Source organism: Rhodnius prolixus, unplaced genomic scaffold (genome assembly GCF_049639745.1).
Source record: "Rhodnius prolixus isolate KJV_2025 unplaced genomic scaffold, Rpr scaffold_1, whole genome shotgun sequence".
Lineage (NCBI taxonomy): Eukaryota > Metazoa > Arthropoda > Insecta > Hemiptera > Reduviidae > Rhodnius > Rhodnius prolixus.
The window spans coordinates 5,453,294-5,472,637 of record NW_027411581.1 but is presented as its reverse complement, the minus strand read 5'-3'; the positions used below and the strand labels follow the sequence as shown (position 1 = coordinate 5,472,637).

The 19,344-nt window shown below is 33.0% G+C and overlaps 2 protein-coding genes across 4 annotated transcripts; one reads left to right on the top strand and one right to left on the bottom strand.

The window, feature by feature from the left end:
• The first annotated feature begins 216 nt into the window (after positions 1-216).
• Sardh (Sarcosine dehydrogenase) lies at positions 217-11,885 on the top strand. 3 transcript variants are annotated; one of them, XM_074123984.1, is made up of 18 exons: positions 217-488; positions 1,087-1,114; positions 2,905-3,052; positions 3,968-4,047; positions 4,210-4,383; positions 4,791-5,003; positions 5,494-5,617; positions 5,718-5,926; positions 6,507-6,669; positions 6,762-6,906; positions 7,017-7,158; positions 8,036-8,233; positions 8,326-8,574; positions 8,679-8,827; positions 9,598-9,854; positions 9,934-10,096; positions 10,967-11,074; positions 11,256-11,885. In XM_074123984.1, the coding sequence occupies exons 1-18, from the start codon at positions 463-465 to the stop codon at positions 11,437-11,439; spliced, it is 2,760 nt and encodes a 919-aa protein (XP_073980085.1). In that variant the 5' UTR covers positions 217-462; the 3' UTR covers positions 11,440-11,885. The 3 variants fall into 3 exon arrangements, with proteins under 3 accessions (XP_073980085.1, XP_073980230.1, XP_073980159.1); XM_074124129.1 differs by having other exon boundaries at positions 1,051-1,114; XM_074124058.1 differs by lacking the exon at positions 217-488 and adding an exon at positions 821-858.
• On the bottom strand, positions 11,546-19,285 carry LOC141454828 (peptidyl-prolyl cis-trans isomerase-like 3). Its single transcript, XM_074129503.1, has 5 exons — positions 19,145-19,285; positions 18,770-18,844; positions 17,294-17,455; positions 17,077-17,195; positions 11,546-11,767 (listed from the first exon to the last, which is right to left on the bottom strand). Exons 1-5 carry the CDS (start codon positions 19,145-19,147, stop codon positions 11,641-11,643), a joined length of 486 nt encoding a protein of 161 aa, XP_073985604.1. The 5' UTR covers positions 19,148-19,285; the 3' UTR covers positions 11,546-11,640.
• Positions 19,286-19,344: the final 59 nt, after the last annotated feature.

The window sequence follows — 19,344 nt, the reverse complement described above, 5'->3', positions numbered from 1 at the left end:
TTACGTAAGTACGTAGCACGTAGAGGATTTTTCGTTTGTTATTAATAGTGCATTTAATTGATTAAAAATAACATTTAAGTGATAATAAAGAGAGAAATAGCTATTTAAAAGGCGATAATTTTTTCTTACTATCAATACCCCGCCTATCATGATAATAAATTCAAACATTAAACGATTCTGCTCTTTATTGAGTTGTCCAATGACAAGCCAACCCACTCTATTTAAACCATTCTCTATCCAGTCTCTCCCGGACAATCATGTTATAAACAACTAGTCTCTTATTATGTGTTATCTCTGATTCAAGTAGTGGTGTTTGTTACACTAGAAGCTCACAATCTGTTTTTTTTCAACTGACCTCCAAATTGTCCCCCATATCAGGGTCTGCTGCCCCTTCAATGATTCCCTCTTATATATATTTTATATTGTTTGTTTACCTTGAAAGATTGTCATATTAATGTGTTTATGAGAAAAATTTACCATAAGAATTGGTAAGTACGCAGAAATTTACCTAGCATTCAATTTATTTAATTATCTTTTTAAGGTCTACAATGACATAATTGATTCATCAGTCAACATTTAACTTCCTGTATTGATGTAATAATTCTTGCTTTAAAAAAAATCTTCCATTATCTTAATATAACTTACGTCAATACTGCTAATCAGGAACTAGATTACTCCCCCGAAAGAGTCGAAAATAATATTGCAGGCTCTAAAAAATGTATATAAATCGATACAGTAAAGAATAATTGGAGATCGTGTTTTATTAATAAATTGAATTTTTAAATTTATTCATTCAGTAGTGCTACAGTCAATCATAACAATTTAAGAAAATCAGATGTATCCTGCATATATACCACAGTAGTTACTAAAAATTTTATTTGTGAAGTATTTAAATTGAGACAAGCTACTGGATTAATAGTTCTAACAAGATTTCATTTTAATATCAAATTTTACCTAATTTAAATAAATTTTCATTTAAAAATTTGCTTCTTTAAAAAATAATAATCATTTTATACAAAATAAACTATTTTATTTATATATTTTTCACAGATCTTCCCATACATAGGTTTTTTTTGTTTAAATTAGGACCATGTTGAAGATATTAAATCAAAAGGTAAGTAGAAAATTATTATTGTTTAAAAAATAATGATATTTCAATCAAAAACAATGATGTAGTACCAATAATAGATATTTAATGAGCAAAATTAACAACCTATTAACATTAGAATTTAAATTCCTTTCTATAAAGATAAGAAAAACTACAATTTTAATGATCAATGATATTTTATATACCTAGGATTATTATTTTAAAAGAATAAAATAAGAAAAACATTATTACTTAGCAATTCGTACTAAAATTGCTTTCAAGAAAGAATTTCTTCTAAAAAATTAGAATTCATAACATTTTAAAGAAAGGTCAAGGTATCGTTCCGTCGCTCTCTTTCTTTCACTTCTCTCTCTCTTTAATCAGTTATTAAACATTCCTTTTTAAATTATACTTTATCAAAGTGTTTACACTTATAAGAGGAAGTCTTAATGAGCTTTAAAGTCAAAAGTATTGTTGCGAAAAAAAGAAAATGTCTGTTGTAAGGAGTGGTAATATACGTTTTATTGTTAAACCAAAGAAAACAAAAAAAAAATGGTTTGGAATTTAAGTGAAATCCTAATTACCAAACAGGTCGCCCGAAAAATTCTGTAACTGGAATAAAACAGTGAACTCGCACGACTTCCTTTAACGTCATTTTAAAGTTCCAACTTACTAATTTTCTTCCAACTGCAAAAGTTAGTCATATTTAATTCTTATCCAGTTTAGAAAGACGCGATCCATATCAGATCAAAGAGGTAATCATAATTGAATATCACAAATTTATTCTGTAAAGTGGTATTTCCGGTTGACTGCTTTTGACTAAAATCTAATTATGGCATCCTCTGTTAGTACCTAAGTCAAATATTGAATTTTAATTGACTGCAATTTTCCATTTTTGAGTTACGGTGAATAGTTATTGAGATATAGAAGATTGAATTTTGGTGGTTTTGCAAATCGGTCAAATTTCAAAACTAAATATCTCTCTTCCTATTGTTTCGATTTTAAAGAAATCTTTACCAAATTGTAGAGAAATGTTTGCTCTATAACTGGTATAAATATCAATGTTTTAGTCATAGTAGTTATTGTGATATAGAAGATTGAATTTTGGTGGTTTTTTGCAAATCGGTAAAATTTCATACCTCCATAACTCTTTTCGTATTGTTGCAATTTCAATGAATTCTTTACCAAATTGTAGAGAAATGTTTGCTCTATAACTGGTATAAGTATCAATGTTTTAGTCATAGTACTTATTGAGATATAGAAGATTGAATTTTGGTGGTTTTTGCGAAACGATCAAATTGCAAACCTACACATGCTCATATACTCAGAGACCAATTTGTTAATTCACATTTTTCGAGCTAATAAAATCTATTTTAAACAAACAAAAAACGCGGAAAATCTCACGTTTAAAATATTTTTCCTCACTATAGTTGATAATGAGAAAACAAAAATAATAATAATAATGCTAATTTTTCCTTTATGCTGAATATAGCGCATTTTTCCTATATGTGGAAAAGTGGTCTATATGTCAAATTACCGGTCAGGAGTTAGTTATTGGAGTAAACGGGCAGCTAACATAATTTAGTAAAAATTCGAAATATAACTCATTATAAGAAGACTTTTTTCTAATACAAGATCAGTTCCAAGAAAGTCGAAACCCAGTAGAACACTATACATCTTAGCTTTGCGTGCTGCGCCCTTATTAGTTCGGCTAATCATAAACTTATCGTCCAATTTTAAAGCCCGTTTTGTCAAAATATTGTTCACTTAATATTTACTTTAGTATTTGTCATATATTTCTTTTAATCTTTCTTTAGACTTCACCCCAGCAACTACCATTTCATCAGAAACTACTAAAGCAGGCAAAATGTTTAACAACGACACAGAAACGCCAAGAGTCGACCTCACAAACTACCCCTTCTACTCCAACAGTTCTTCCGGATTCAGCAGATGTAGTAATTATCGGTAAGTAACAAATGTTAATTATTTCTACTGCAATTCAAGTGATAAACATGGATTCAATGATAATTTGAGAGCGACTTTAGTTCTTTAAGGGCGAATGTCTTCTAAACTTAACTCGAACTACGCAACCCTTAAAAGAAATTCAAGCAATTGGAAGAAAGGTCAAAGCTACTCAAAAAGGCTTGTTTCGAGGAGATTTATTGCAAAATCTCTGGAGGCTCACTCACTTTATGCGGATATTATGTCATTCCAAAGGATATATAGATAATATTTTAGATTCCACAGTATGATATGGAATTGTTTTGTTTTCACTCAAGTACGTCTTTTATCTATGCGTAGTACAGCTATTTATTCACTTCTTTCCTGTTAGTTTCAAATTATTTGATACCTTTGCCATATTTTAAACCGATTCCCTTTAGGAAGACTTTAATAATGACCTCAATAATTTCGTTCATTTTGTATTAAAGTCTACTGTAAGCCGGGGTTACTTTGGCCAATTCAACAATTACCATTTAAAGTGCATTTTTTACTATGCTGGTCTAATGAAGCCCCATATATGACACTAATAATTGTTGAAAAGTAATATTTTTATTACCACACGCAATTACATCAAATCAGATGAAATATTTTAAAGAAACTTAAATTAGAACTCATAATTGGATATCTCTAGATCATTGATGCATCCTCTTTGTCCAGCAACTTGAGAGGATTTATTTTTCTATCAATATCGGTGCATTTACATGCAGAGTCAAAGAAACCCTTTACGTCCTGTAGTATCTCCAGATTATGTCTATCAATCCGCTGTTTAGTTTTCCAGCACTTTTTTTTTTGTGAATACCAGCTCAGATAAGTTTTTCCTTTCTCATAAACGATTTTTTTTTTTTTAAGAAATCGTAAATTTTAATAATGAATTTGCAGGAGGCGGAAGTTCCGGATGCAATATACTGTACCAGTTAGCAAAAAGAGGACTGAGAGCAATACTTTTAGAAAAGGCACAGGTAGATTTTTTTTTAGTTATTCATTTTAATGAATTGATTTAATACTAAACGGTAATGATACAATTAAAATATAATTAGATTCTCTTTAAGCATAACTATTTGATTGATATTTTTTTAAAATCTATTTCCAACCATGTTAACAACTCTTTTTTTGTCTTTAAGGTGACCGCTGGTGAAACATGGCACAGTGCAGGTCTTATAATGCAGATGCGTGCAAGCGATACGGACATGAGACTACGGGCTAAAACTAGAGAGATTCTTTCAAAGTTGCACAACGAAACCGGTCAAGATCCAGGTTGGCAGAATAATGGAGGACTTTATGTGGCCCGATCAAAGGTAAAATTTCTGGTTTACAACAATCTCATTTCTTCATCTAGTTTCAATTACTACAATTATAAATGAGATACAAACGATTACTACCCCTAAACTAATCTGGAAGGAGATCTTTGGCTGTAATATATAGTTTTATATTTTTATGTTTATTATCATTACACAAAGTTTAAATTATAATCGTAGGAACATGTTACGAGGAAATTTGAATTAATCAAAAAACTAAACAATCTATTCAGTAAAGAAACACTTCCGGTCAGCCTTTAAATTGGTAAATTTTAGTTTCTCATTTGATAGTTTCGCGTGATATATCTCAGTTCCAAAATCCTACACTCCTATAATAGGTAGTTTGAAATAATGACATTCTCTTTTCAAAAAAAAAATTTAAAAAAAAATACATTTTTTGTTTTTAGATCAGACTGGATGAATACAGAAGAATGGGAACGCTAGCAAAGAATTTTGGAATTGAAACTGCAATATTAACTCCAGAAGAGACAAAAAAATTGTTCCCATTGATTAACACTGAAACGATTGAAGGTTCACTGTATTGTCCAAGCGACGGTGTGGTAGATCCTTCGATGTTTTGTAAAGCCGTTATGCACGGAGCAAAACAAGCCGGAGCCGAGGTAGAGGATTTCATAATCACATTAATGATAAAATACGTTATTCCATAATTACGTTGCAGCCCTCTCCAGTCTCTTGCGTTTAGTTACAGTTTAATTGTTCATTGATTTTGGTGAATGATTCTTTAATCCTGAAGGAAGAAAGAATATTGCCAATTTCAGTTATTATTATTGACTGAAATGCTGAAATATTATTGGCTGTAACTAATGGTTATAGTTTAAGTTAGCAAATGAAACCCATGTAGAAGGAGTTCGCTCCAAACGAAATTAATATTTAGTATGAATTGTTTTTAGAATCTTTTATTGTAAGGTAAAACTGCAGTAATTGTTGCAACAAGTAAATATGATAAATTGAATCATAATGTCGGATGTAAGATTGGAGAAGGCACCCAATGGTGTCACTCTATAATTGTTCACTATTTATCACTTTTTCACTGCTCTCATGAATTAAACCTTAAATTTATCATGATTAAATAAGTGTATATATCAACAGGTTTACGAATTCTGCCCCGTAACTGATATTATAATTGGTAAAAGCAAATATGGATTCAAACAAGTAGAAGGCGTACAAACCAAAAATGGTATTGTAAAAACAAAATGCGTAGTAAATTCTGCAGGTAATGATAAAATAAAATAAAATAATATTTCTGTTTCAACTAAAGATTCTGTCTAATAAATACAGAAATTTATTTGTTAAAACTACTACTCTATTTATAGGTGCTTGGGCTAGACAAATTACAGAACAATTAACTGGCTTACAATTACCAGTATGCCCTCTCAAACATGCCTATGTTGTCAGCAATCCTATACCTAATGTAGTAGGTCTTCCAAATCTAAGAGATTCAGATGGTAGGATATATTTCAGAGTTAAAGGTGATACATTGTGCGTTGGTGGTTTTGAACATAATCCAATCTTGCTAGAGAAGGTAATTTAGAAATTACTACTAACTACTTAGGTTGTTACAAAAGTTATTGTGGTCGAAAAGAATACCAACCTTTGTGCCTAGATAATGAACTTATTTGTATTGTTGCTGTTGTTTATATTAATTTAAATCAGTGAAGACGATCCTCTGCCAAAGAATCTGATGTCTGCAAATGGTTCATACTCATAGGAGGGTTCAACTACCTTCAGCCAGTTCCTATCTCATTAAGAGTTGGACTAGCTAACGCCATACTATATTGTGACGTTGAGTTTTCTTTCTGGGCCATTACCACAAAATCTCCGGGTCCTTTAATATGCAACGAATAAAATATCTTGTAGCTATGGCTTAGTCTTTAATTGCACTAAGGATGTCTACCATTCCCTGATAAAGACCTTCTAGTACCAGCCTGTTCATCGTTGCATCTTTGTCTCATAAATAATGAAATATTATTAATATTTTATGTACTTATTTTATGTACTTTCCCTTCTACAATCTTTTGGTAACAACTTTCTGTAAAATATTAAAAGTTTAATAATAAATTGAATCTTTACTTTTTTTTTTTTGTAATTCAAAAATTTTCTAGATGGCCGAAGATCATGCTTTCGATCTATTTGAATTAGACTGGAAAGTATTCGAAACTCATATGCAACATGCAGTTGAAATGGTACCATGTTTTGAAACGGCTGGCATTAACACTACAGTATGTGGCTCAGAATGCTTTTCACCGGATCTAAAACCATTATTAGGTTAAATTATGTATTGAAGTAGATATATATTCGATTTTTCAATATTTACTATAAGTTAGTTAATTCATTGTGTGTCTAAATTTAAATCTTAGGAGAGGATCCAAGGCTGAAAGGACTTTATCACAGTTGTGGTTTTAACGCAGCCGGTGTTGTGCTGAGTGGAGGATGTGGAGAAGAACTGGCTAAATGGATAATTAATGGCAGACCGGATGTACATATGTACAGCTTTGATATAAGGTTTGAAGACTTAAAATCCACTATGAGCTACAAAAAGAAAAAAGTCAACCATCTGTAAACTGTGCTTTGACATTTACACAATTCTCACCTGATACATAACACTTTTCCAGACGCTTTACTCCAGAACAATTGGGTAACAAAGTCTGGGCAGAAGAAAGGTGCCATGAAAGTTATGTTAATAATTATAAAATTGTATTTCCTCATGACCAACCATTGGCAGGTAGAAACCTAAAACAAGATCCATTCTATGAGGTAGATACAAATATTTTTTATTGAAGTTTTTTCAAATAACTAACTTAATTTTAAAATCTCAAGTTTTTAAATCTATTGTAAACTTTGTTATTATCTTTTTTATTGTTATTATGATCTTCTCTTAATTGTAGTGTACTAGTGAGAGGAAGTTACGTTAATGTCGATGTTCAAAACAGACTTTTTACTAGCAATTAATTGTCAGAATAAATCCACAAACCAGGATTTACTAATAAACATCTAGATTTACTTTCCTGAACAAGTGCTTCTAAATAAAATTATCGGCAAAGTAGGTGATAAAATAGAATTTAAAGAAACTGTGTTAATCACTTCAGTAAAGTCATGCTTCTGATTAAGGGATTTGGGCCAACATCTTAGTAGCAGAAACAAGAATAGTTACCAAACGAAATACTAAATTTGATGTATTGTGTTTAGTTTTGAGATATTCTATTTGAACACAACACATTCAAAATATGGGCTAAAAACGATGAAAAGAATGTTCGGTAACTTAATAATAGGCAATGAGGAAGTCTTTTTTTTTTTTTTTTTTTTTAAAACTTTAAATGGTACTCAACTTTTTCAGGTACTATTTGGTGCCCATTTTTCAGATATCATTTGGAAACGATTATAACATTCTTCCAATAACATCGTTATAACTCACATAGCTCTTTAAACCCCAGTGCAGTTCCTGAGAACGAATCAGGGCTAGAAACGTTTTCTTCTTTTAAGAGAGCAAAAAACATTTGTCAGTTGAAAAGTCAATTTCAAAAATTTAACACGATTACAACGTTCCCTCTCATTATGAATTAGAGAGAAACATTAACCTTTTTGAAATAACTTAGCTCATTAATGAAATCACAATTTTTGTTTTTTCTTTAAGGAATTACTGGTAGCTGGTGCAGTCTTTGAGGAAGCCCAAGGGCACGAAAGACCTGGATGGTTTAATCCTCATGGTTATACACCAGTACCACCGTACGATTGGTATGGAGCCTATGGTTGTCAAAAAAATCTTGATAAAAGATATTTTAAGTTACAAAAAGGTGAAAAGACATTTGGTTTTTCAAAACATCATATGGCAGTATGTTTATTCAATTTTTGCTCCTTTTTTTTTAGCGCCAAAAATAGTATTTGCAAATGGATATTAAAATATATATATATATTTTTTTTTAGATTGGTTCTGAATGTCTAGCCTGTCGGGAACAAGTAGTAATGATGGACTTCTCATACTTTTGTAAAATGTACATGGTCGGGCCGGAAACGCAAAAAGCTGCCAATTGGTTATTCACCGCTGATACATATGTACCATATGGAAGGGCAGTGTATTCTTGTTTGCTGAATAAACGAGGAGGAATCGAAGCTGACCTCTTGGTGACGCCAATTACTTCTGGAAGTGGAACACAAGCTGATCCAATATTTAAGGTAATACATTATTTTGTATGTTTGTGTTTCTGGCCAAGAAAGAAAGCTGCTCTTGTTTCAATCAGAGAAGCCCAAAAGTACTTATCACTTTTTTTGTTTTTCAGGGAAAAGGAATGTTTATAGTGGCTGGAGGTGCTTCAGCATCCCAAACTAGAGCTCACATAATGTCAGTGATTAAAGAGAAAGGTTTCAAAGTAGATATTGCAGATATGTCATCCAAAATTGGATTATTGGCGATTCAAGGGCCGGCGAGGTTTGAAAAATCTTTATTTATTTATTTATTTTTTCCAGTGTCTACTTTCTTTCTATAAATTTTCGTCTTTAGTGAACATTCAAACTTTCTCTTTCTACAGTTCTCAACTAATCAAATTTCTGTGAACTACCTGATGCCTATACACCCTTCATCCAACTCCCGAGAAAGTTGTCCCAAAGTTGAAGCCTGAAAAAAAAAGGTAGAGCTTTAGGGTGGGTAGCACTCTTCCAACAAAATCTTCTTATCATGACTTCCAATCTGCATTTTGGACTGAGTCTCCTTCGAACTTATCCATAAGTATGAATGCTGACTATTCTCGGAAACGTTCAGTAGATTCTGAGTCAAGAGCTTTAATTTGGCCAACCTAATCACATTCTCATTTCCTTAATGCTCTTATGAACTTGTACCAAAAATCCATTTTGTACAGTAGTACTTATGGAGAAACCTTTTTTGGTTTCTCTTATTGCAACTAAATGAAATACGAAATTTGAACATTCAGTGCTGTTTTCTGTTTCTAAAATAATGCTACTACCCCCTTACTTATTTCTGAAAAACTTTTTTTCATATTCAGCGCACCCCAAAACATTTATTCTCAAAATGAAAATTCAAATTTCAAATTTGATAAAGCTGTAATGTAGGCTATAATGTTACTTTAAATTCCATTATTTCGCAGATATATTTAGTCAGCTGAAATTAAGTTTTAACAAGGAGTCGAAAAATTAATTTAAATAGTACACAAATTTCTAATTTATGTCATTTCACTTTTCTAGTCGTGAATTATTGGAGCCTTTAATTAACTGCGATCTAAGCAATGATGCTTTTCCATATGGTACATCGAGAATAGTAAAATTAGCCGGACACCAGATTCGAGCTATGAGGACTAGCTTTGTAGGTGAACTAGGATGGGAACTACATGTTCCTATGCATGCTTGCTTGCCCGTCTATCTTGCAATATGGGAACAAGGTAGAAAATTCGGATTAAGACATGCTGGTTTCAGAGCTCTTTATTCACTTTGCTCAGAGAAAGGTGATTATGATTTTGAATTAAAAAATTTGAAATCTATAAAAATCAACATTATTTTTAAATGTTTAATATATATATACAGGCTACAGGCTATGGAATTCTGATGTACGCGTCGAAGATAATCCAGTTGAAGCAGGTCTGGATCATACATGTCGTAGCGATGGAGAATATTTAGGGAAAGAAGCTGTCCAAGATGCGTTAAACAATGGAATTAAGAAACGTCATGTCTTCGTTACAATTAGCGAGTAAGTTATTCCTAAATTCTGGTTTTCAATTCCTCAATAACTTTTATATTGTTGTTAGAATTTGAAAGTAAATTAATTTCAAGTATTATCACTCGAATCAATCGAATATAATCAAGAAAGAGAGAAATGATAACTTTTCTTGATTATTGTTATTAATTTTTAAGTAATTAATTATTCTTAATATTTATTATTTATACCATTATTCTCGATTATTTATTGTTAATTGGACTTCATAAAAAAAAAGTTCATAAAGGTCCTTATCTTTTTCAACAAAATATTCCAGACATTTCTGTAAGTCGTTTTTCTCCTTCTAATGATTATGAAGCGTGGATTTGTAAATGGGAGATCTCCAGTTTGAATCTCGCATGTAGCTCCTTTTTATTTGTTAGACAGAATATTCATAGTAAAGTATAGGCTTAGGCCCCTGACCATGACATCTAATTGGTAAATTGTACATTAAGCCTGGAAAATTAGACGATGACTCTACTTACTTATTTTAATACTGTCTTCTAATTCTCCAATGCACATTTTCGAAGATTGTTCCTATAATCTCCTTTACTGTTCCTATGTATTGTGATGTTTTTGTAAAGCCTTTGTTAAGTACCCTGTTTTGGTAACTATAACACGTTACCAAAGGTTGCAAAAAATTGTATATGGACCCTTCCCTTACGTCTATGTCGAATTCGTACGACTTTTCAAACATCTGCCAAAGAAAAAAAATTATGGTCCTTAGATGATAGATTATGCCTAAAACCACAAATTTGGATTATGATCCAAAAATTTTCTACATGATAATCTAGATGACGGCCACCTTAAAGTAATTTTATAAACAACGTAAAAAGACTTAATAACAAATGAAACTGGTTACAGCCCTGTTCCATTATATGGCATGGAAACATTGTGGAGGAATGGAGAGGTGGTAGGCATTCTAAGAAGAGGAGAGTATGGATATGCTTTAGGATGCAGTATCGCACAAGGGTTAGTCTTTAAATTTTATGGAATGATTTGAATTTTAAAGTTCAATTTTAATAAAAACTCATCGTGATATATGCACGCGGATTAATGTAACATATCTTCGGATATTTCTTTTAGTAATAGAAAAACTCATTGCTTTTGATCATACTGAAATCAAAGTAAGAGGACGTTTACTCCATTTCAGATATATCCGAAATCCAAATGGTGAAAATGTAACGCTAGACTTTATAACATCAGGTGAATATGAAGTGGAAGTATTAGGTAACAGGCATAAAGCAGAAATTTATCTAAGGAGCCCATTTGATCCAGAAAGTAAAAGACTACAAGGGTTTTATGAAGATCTATTGCCAGCTAAGTCATTTGCATAATTTATTTATTATTATTTTTTTATTTAGGAAAAAAACCATTTTTTAATATTTATTTTTATACTTTGTTAATTCTATTAATTATATAAAGGTTTTTTTAAAAAAAAAGTTTATGAAATGAGTGACTTTTATTTTATACAATGTTTACAAAAAATATAAAGAAATAAAGTTTTGTATTAAAATAATTACATTCAGATATACAAACTAACCAGCAATCGGATTAGCATGGATGGTGATACTGTTTATCTTTTTATCAGATAATGGTTTATAAGTTTTCGAATTAACTGGCAGTTTTTCGAGCTCATCAAGTACTTCAAAACCATCTATTACTCTGGAAATAGAATAATTAAATTTGAAACAATTTTATTGCACATAAGAACCATTTATTTTAATTTTTTTTTTGTCTTTTGTGATATGAAATAATTTGTAAAATAAAATATTTTAAAGTAGTTTTTATATTTTTCTTATAATTAATATTATTTATACTAATTTCTTTTGACTACAACTAGGGTGCAACAAAAGACTCGTATGTTTTAAATCTTACTTACTATAGGGCGCTACGGTCCTGTAAGGACCTTGGCCTCCTTCAGCACAGCATCCCACTCGTCCCTCTCCAAAGCACGGAGTCTCCATCGACCATCTTAATCTGGCGGCTTTAATGAAACAAACCAGATCTGGTTCGCCATATATGTCACGAAGCTCATTGTTAGTCCTGATCTTCTAAATATTATTTACTTTTACGGGACCAAATATTCTTCTTAAAATCTTTCTTTCCCAAATATTTAGAAGACGCTCATTATCCTTGGTCAATACCCATGCTTCACAGCCATAGGTAACTACCGGTCGGATAATGGTCTTGTAAACTAGCAATTTAGCTCTTCGTGACATCGTTTTGGACAAGATAGTTTTCCGTAGGGAGAAATAACACCTATTTCCTGCAGTAATTCTAGCCTTTATATCTTGTTCTATTTCATTTTTCTCAGTCAAAATGGTCCCCAAATATTTGAACTGAGTTGCTGCTCTAAAGGAATAATCTCCCAGTTGGATATTCTCCCTATTTAATGGGGATCTAGACGACTTCATATACAAAGTTTTCTCGAAATTAATTCGAAGTCCCAGTTTTTTGGCTGCTCTTTCAAATTCCTGAAAGGATCCTGCTAGTGCCGCTTTATTCCTTGCTGTGATCACAACATCATCCGCGTAGGCTAAATGTTGTGTCAATCTATTTAAAATCGTACCATTCGGATTAGTACGAATGGCTCTTACCGCAGTCTCCAATACAAGATTGAAAAGTATAGGTGACAGTGGATCTCCTTGTCTTAGGCCACTATCAACGGCGAACTTTTCAGACAGCCTCCCTTGTATCTTAACTTTGCACTTACTATTATTTAGCGTCATCCTTATAAGTCGTACTAACTTTTTAGGAATACCCAGATTAACCAGAACTTTCATTAGTTCATTCTTATCGACCGAGTCGTATGCCTGCTTAATATCTATGAAGAGATGATGTAGGTCTATATCATATTCATACGTTTTTTCTAGGGTTTGCCTCGAGGAGAAAATGTGATCAATATTTGACTGATTACTCCGGAAACCACATTGATATTCGCCCAATATCTCCTCTGACCATAATGATAGTCTACGACTCAGCAGTACTGTTAGTACCTTATACACAGATCCCATAGGGCAATACCTCTATAATTGTTACATTCCAGCTTATCTCCTTTCTTATAAATTGGGCAAATGGCTGCTGTGGCCCAGTCTTCTGGCATTTCTTAGGGTTAATTCCATCTAGACCTGGTGCTTTGTGGTTTTTCAACGTAGCTATGATTTCCAATATTTCTTCCTTATCTGGTAAATCAACTTCTTCCGTATCTTCACCTGGCATGCCTAATAAATTCTCTGAGACTCCCTCTTCTGTCTCATTCCGGTTTACATTCAGCATTCCTTCAAAATAGCTACTCTACCTGTTCAACAGTTTTCTATTGTCAGTGATCAAACTTCCTCGCTTTTACACATGTTACTATTTGCCTGGAAACCTTTTTTTATTTCCTTTATGCCTTTATAAAATTTTCTTGATTGCTTACTGGAGAACACTTCTTCCAGCTTTTCCAATTTCTTTCTTTCCCAGGTTCTTTTCTTCTGCCCACATATTGTCTTAGCCGCCTCTCTTGTTCTTATAGTTTTCTTTACTGGCTCTAGTATTCCTTTGCAGCACTTTCTTTCTTGCTAATTCCTTTCCCTGAGGGCAGCTTCGCATTCCTCGTCATACCAATTATTTTTAATTTCTCCCCTCTCTCTTCTTCCGAGGACATCTTCCGCAGCCGCTGTGATCGCTCCCCTGATCCTACTCCACCTATATGGCACTCCATCTTCGACTTCCTCGTCACTATTATTCAGTTTGTTCTTTATCCTTTCTTGAAACTCTCCCATAACTTCGGGATCGACCAATCTGTCTGTATTGAATAGCGCCATTCTTTCCATAGAGCCCCTGCTCCTCTTTGCCAATTTTTGTCGATAAGGCACTATTACTCAGCATCCGCTCCTCGGTAACTACGCACGTCCATCACATCCGATGCATGTCTTGCCTCAGTTAATACGTGGTCAATCTGATTTTTCGTATGTCCATCTAGAGACGTCCACGTTTCCTTATGTATCTCCTTGTGAGGAAATTTTGTGCTGCTAATAATCATTCCTTTTTCTGTAGCGAAATCTATCACGCGGATGCCATTGTCATTCGTTACATCATGCTTACTATGACTTCCGATAGTAGGCCTGAAAGCTGGCTCCTTGCCGATCTTGGCATTTAGGTCCCCAAGTACCATCTTTACATCATAACTTGGTAGGTTATCATATTCTCTAGAAAGTTCATCATAAAACTTATCTTTGTCTTCATCCGTTTTATCTTCCGTTGGCGCATGAGCGCTGATAGAGATATTAAAGAACTTCCCCTTCAGCCTTATTGTACATAACCTTTCGTTTATATTTTTGTATGCCAGTAATGTATGCTTCAATGCCTTTTTTATCATAAATCCTGTGCCTAATCTGTTTTCTTTATGACCACTATTAATTATTGTATATTCCTTCAAATCCATAATTTCAATAGTTCCCCATCTTATCTCCTGAATAGCCAGTATATCTACCTTGTAGTCTTTCAAAACTTTTCCCAATGTTCTGCTTGCCCCCACTTTAAATAGGCTCCTCACATTCCAGGTGGCAAGCCTTAAGAATTGTCCTTTTCCATGCCGATGTCTTTGCCTTAGATCCGTCCGGGTATTTGCTGTACTTTGTGGATTCATAACAATAATATTTTTCTGAGGAGGGGCTGTTAACCCCTCGCCCAACCCCCAACCTGGAGGACCAGGGTTTTTCTATCAGGGATTTCCTTCCCTTAGGGTACGTTCACAACGGAGCTGTGAGCATAGATGATAGCGGAGATGATAGCAGTGATGCATCAGCGCTTATAGAATAACCTAGTACATTCTTATGTGAGCGTGCACAACGAAGCTTCGACTAGTGACTCATACTCGCTGGTATAAACGAGCATAGATGATAGAATTGAATTTTTCATTTTTCTGCTAGCTGAACTCCAGTATCGGAGCTTCAAAATGGAGGTAGAAAAATTAATTAGTGCTGTCTTTACTCATTATTTTTGGTTATTATTTTATTATTTACTTTTAAACAATATTTTGTTTTTTAAATCGTGCTTACATTTATTTTTATGTGTATTTATTTGTTTTTCCTCAATATAACCTTACCTCAGAGTTATCACTAGTTTTTCTTCTATAGTTATAGGATTTCCATGACAATTTTTCCTACTTTTTCTTAATTTTGACCTTATTTTTTCTAAAATTTAGTCAAATGTGGTTGGACCCATCCTCACATATTCAAAAAAACGATCCGGATAATTTCTAAGTTCCTTATATAAATAGTGAAATTCGCCCAAAGTACTTCGTTTTTTTATTTATGGTATGTACATGATATTTTCTACATCTTTTTTTTTTTAAATATACCATTTGGTTGCTGGTGAACATAAAAACTCTTCTTCACTACTCGACATGTTGCATGTATCACAGCTCCGTTGTGCACACTAATCAGCGATTATATTTTACTCTATCAGTTATCATCTCTGCTATCATCTATACTCACAGCTCCGTTGTAAACGTACCCTTAGATGGCTGCCGACCAAGGCTATAGAGGACCATCCCCCCAGACAAAGCGCTTAATTTAAAGTGGCGGCGCTAACTCGCCACTGTCGCACATCTTCATAGGGTTATGAGGTTATTTTGTAGGTCTGCCTGCGTCACCAGTAGCCCACCGATGTGCCCCCTTGTCCGCGACTGCTTATTCGTCAGGCAAGCCTGCTTATTTCGCAGCTAACCACCATATCTGATGGCTGTCCCACTGTCCGCAGCCTGTGGACTCGCCTGGTAGCACGGGGATGCATCTGGGAAGGAAGGTCTTTTGTGATATGAAATAATTTGTAAAATAAAATATTTTAAAGTAGTTTTTGTATTTTTCTTATAATTAATATTATTTATACTAATTTCTTTTGACTACAACTAGGGTGCAACAAAAGACTCGGATGTTTTAAATCTTACAATTCAAAATTCGGTTTGTTTTCACTTCTTGTATTTAGCTTTCTTGTTGAAATTTGTATGACGTATGGACGGCGAATGTATGACGTATTGATGGCTGAAAATTCGATGCCCTACTGGTACCAAGTATTCTTTTTCGTGTAACAGACTCTAAAATGTTCGCCATATTTGTATTTATTTATTTTTTTTTTATCGTGTAAAAGAGGTGATAATCAGAGGATACAGGTCTGGGGAGTAAGCAGATTGCGGACAGAGTTTAACATTCTAATCTTTTATCGCAGAATCCAAGCAGTTGTACTCATCAACTATCTCTGCAGACCCCCCTTTTATGTACATCAAGGTGACATACCCGTAGGGACACCAAGATTACTGAAGAAGTGGTTAATCCGCTTTCTCTGTACGGGACAGTCTAGCCTAATTCAAAATTTTGTCTAATTGCAGAAATTTATTCTTTTTTTTTTTCAAAGCAAGAAATAATTCATAGTTGATAATACAAAAATCAGTCGTTTCTTAAAGCGGCAAGCGCGCATGTTGGGGCGTAAATTGATTTGCAATACTTCTCGGCAGCTCTGAGAATCATGACGCACGAAGATGGCAGTTTTACTTTCGTGGGACAAATCCAATTTTCCTGAACTTTGGAGGAGGGGGGGTTAGTGCTAAGAATCACTGCTAAAATGCTCAATCCAAGAATATGGAGCACTAGATGAAGTCACGTTCCTACAGATAACCCACAGTTTTTTTGTGGTTTAAATCCATTAATTTTAGAAGCAGCTTACTCCCTAAAAATGAAAAAATCGTGGTGCAAAATCGGTTGAATCAGTTTTTTAGGTAAGCCAATACAAACAAACTGGGAGTAAAACGAAACCTTACTAGCTGTTATAAACTTCTGCAAAACATAATCGGCAAAAAAATACCTACAAAAAAATAAAAAAACTTGTGGCACCCTAGGGAAAGAGGATTTGGTACCACTTCCTCTTTAACAATATCTACATCCTCTTCAATTTAAACCAATAATAAATGTTATATTTTCTAAAAAACTTACTTTCCAAATATTGTGTACTTCAAATCTAAATGAGCTTGAGGTGCATAAGTAAAGAAAAATTGACTTCCGTTCGTATTCGGTCCGTTATTAGCCATTGACACTATTCCTCTTACATTGTGCTGTGAAGCAAATGCAAAATTTGTTTTTTTAAATAATTAACAAAATTATGGAAAATAAAAATAAATAAATAATAATAAAATCCAGTTAGATTACTAACTTTAAGACTCTCCTTAAATTCATCTTTAAATTTTTTCCCCCAAATTGAATTACCTCCTTTTCCTGATTGCGTAGGATCGCCAGTCTGCACAATAAATCCTTTAATATTGCGATGGAAAATGCATCCGTTATAATAATCACTAGCACATAAAGCTAGAAAATTCTGGAAAGAAAAAAAAGAGTAAAAGATTATAGTCAGTTCAGCATAAAACAGTCCAGTTATTCAAGGAGTTTAATCAAAATTTAAGAAGATTAGTGAAAGTAAGCGTACTCAATCAGATAAGAATCAATCAGATATTTGACAGCATTAAGGAGGATCCAACCATGCATTTAATCCCTTAAAATATAACATTTCTGGCTTATGTACGCCTCAAAGGAAGAGCGTTTTGTGCGTAAACAACTGTGCTTTTACGGCGCACAAACATTTACAATTATCCAACAAAAGGGAAGGCGATGCCAAAAAGCGATATCATTACATAACTTGCCCAAGATATAATTATCTGTGCATGCTGCTACAGTTTCAGATAGCAAAGAATGGCTCATTTCCAATAATTGCCACACAACATACATACTACTTGAACTTGGTGGTACTATCTCGGTATTCTGTTGTTGATTGTTGATGAGAAGATGAGGGGCTTCGTCACAGTAGCACACGCTTTTCTATTTCTTTCGTTTTATATAAGCTTAATATAAAAGGTTCTATGTACCCACTATGCTCAATGTTAGTAATGATAATTATAGTTATTATTAATTTTAATAATAATTCTACCAAGAAACATGTACGTTCCAATTCAGAAATCGATAATTTCAGAACATAGAAATTTCCGTCAATGTTTTGATTAAAATTTGTAAAGACATGATGTGGTACTCTATATAAAGGCATACAAACGCTGAGTTAAAGGAAATTAATAATCATAAAAACAGCTGTCGGCACTCAGATTTTCTCTACCAAGGACCTTTTTTCAACTCAATGACCGATGATGGAGAGTGTTGTTTGTAACACTTCTTAGTGCCCGGAGGCTGACAGTACATTCAAAGAACTGCAGTCGTCGATACATCGTACGCATTAACGCGCCCTAAAATAAAATCTTTTACACGAAGGTTGGATTTTTTAAAAATAAATTGATATCTACTTTGTTAGAATTGTCTTTCTTATGCGTAACAAATATAATAGAAACCGAAATTATTGCTTGGTTACGGTATTTTAGTGCTGAGGTAAGACTTATGCCCTAGATTTCTTCGACTTTCGTTTGTCTTGGGACAAATTTACGGTCCAGACTTTTGGATTGCATAGAATCGGACCACTCCTTTACAGTGGTAAACGATAAATTAAAATTCTATAAAGCTTGAAAAAAGTACGACAAGATCTGTTATAAAAGAGGCACTAAGGCTTCCAAAATTTCAGAAAATTCAGTATTTCCAATTATAAAATGTTTCTTATGAAGAATTGATCTTAAAGAAATAATATTTTACATACCTCACAAGCTTTAGGGCACATTTCACAAAACAATTCAATTTTTATATCTCCAACATCGGTATGTAATGTAACTGCCTGAAAGAAAAAGGGTTAAAATAAATAAATAAATAAAATGACTGGCAATTTATTACAAGTAAATTGGTTTACAACCCAAGGAGGAATCCATAACTCACAATTTGTGAACGTTTGTAAAAAAAAATCGTATTTAATTTTTTAAAACAGCAAACTTATCATTTATCTTTAAAAATAAAAAATATTAACTTCAACAATATGCCGTTTCGTAATTTTCATGTTTTAAAAAGCATTTTTGATAATATAAAATACATATATTAACAATCAAATATTGGAAAACAATTATTTTATAGAAATACTAACCATTTTTTTAAAATGATAACTCCAATAGCATTTAAGAACTATTGCGTAAGAATGGCACTAATGTCAAAAGTTTATGCCAACATAAAATTGAAATATAACTATTAATAACATTTGTTATCAAAATGAAAATCCTAGCAACTACAATTTTTTTTTTACGAAAACAGATTCTGGAAGGTACGAGGCGTGATACAGGAACACAA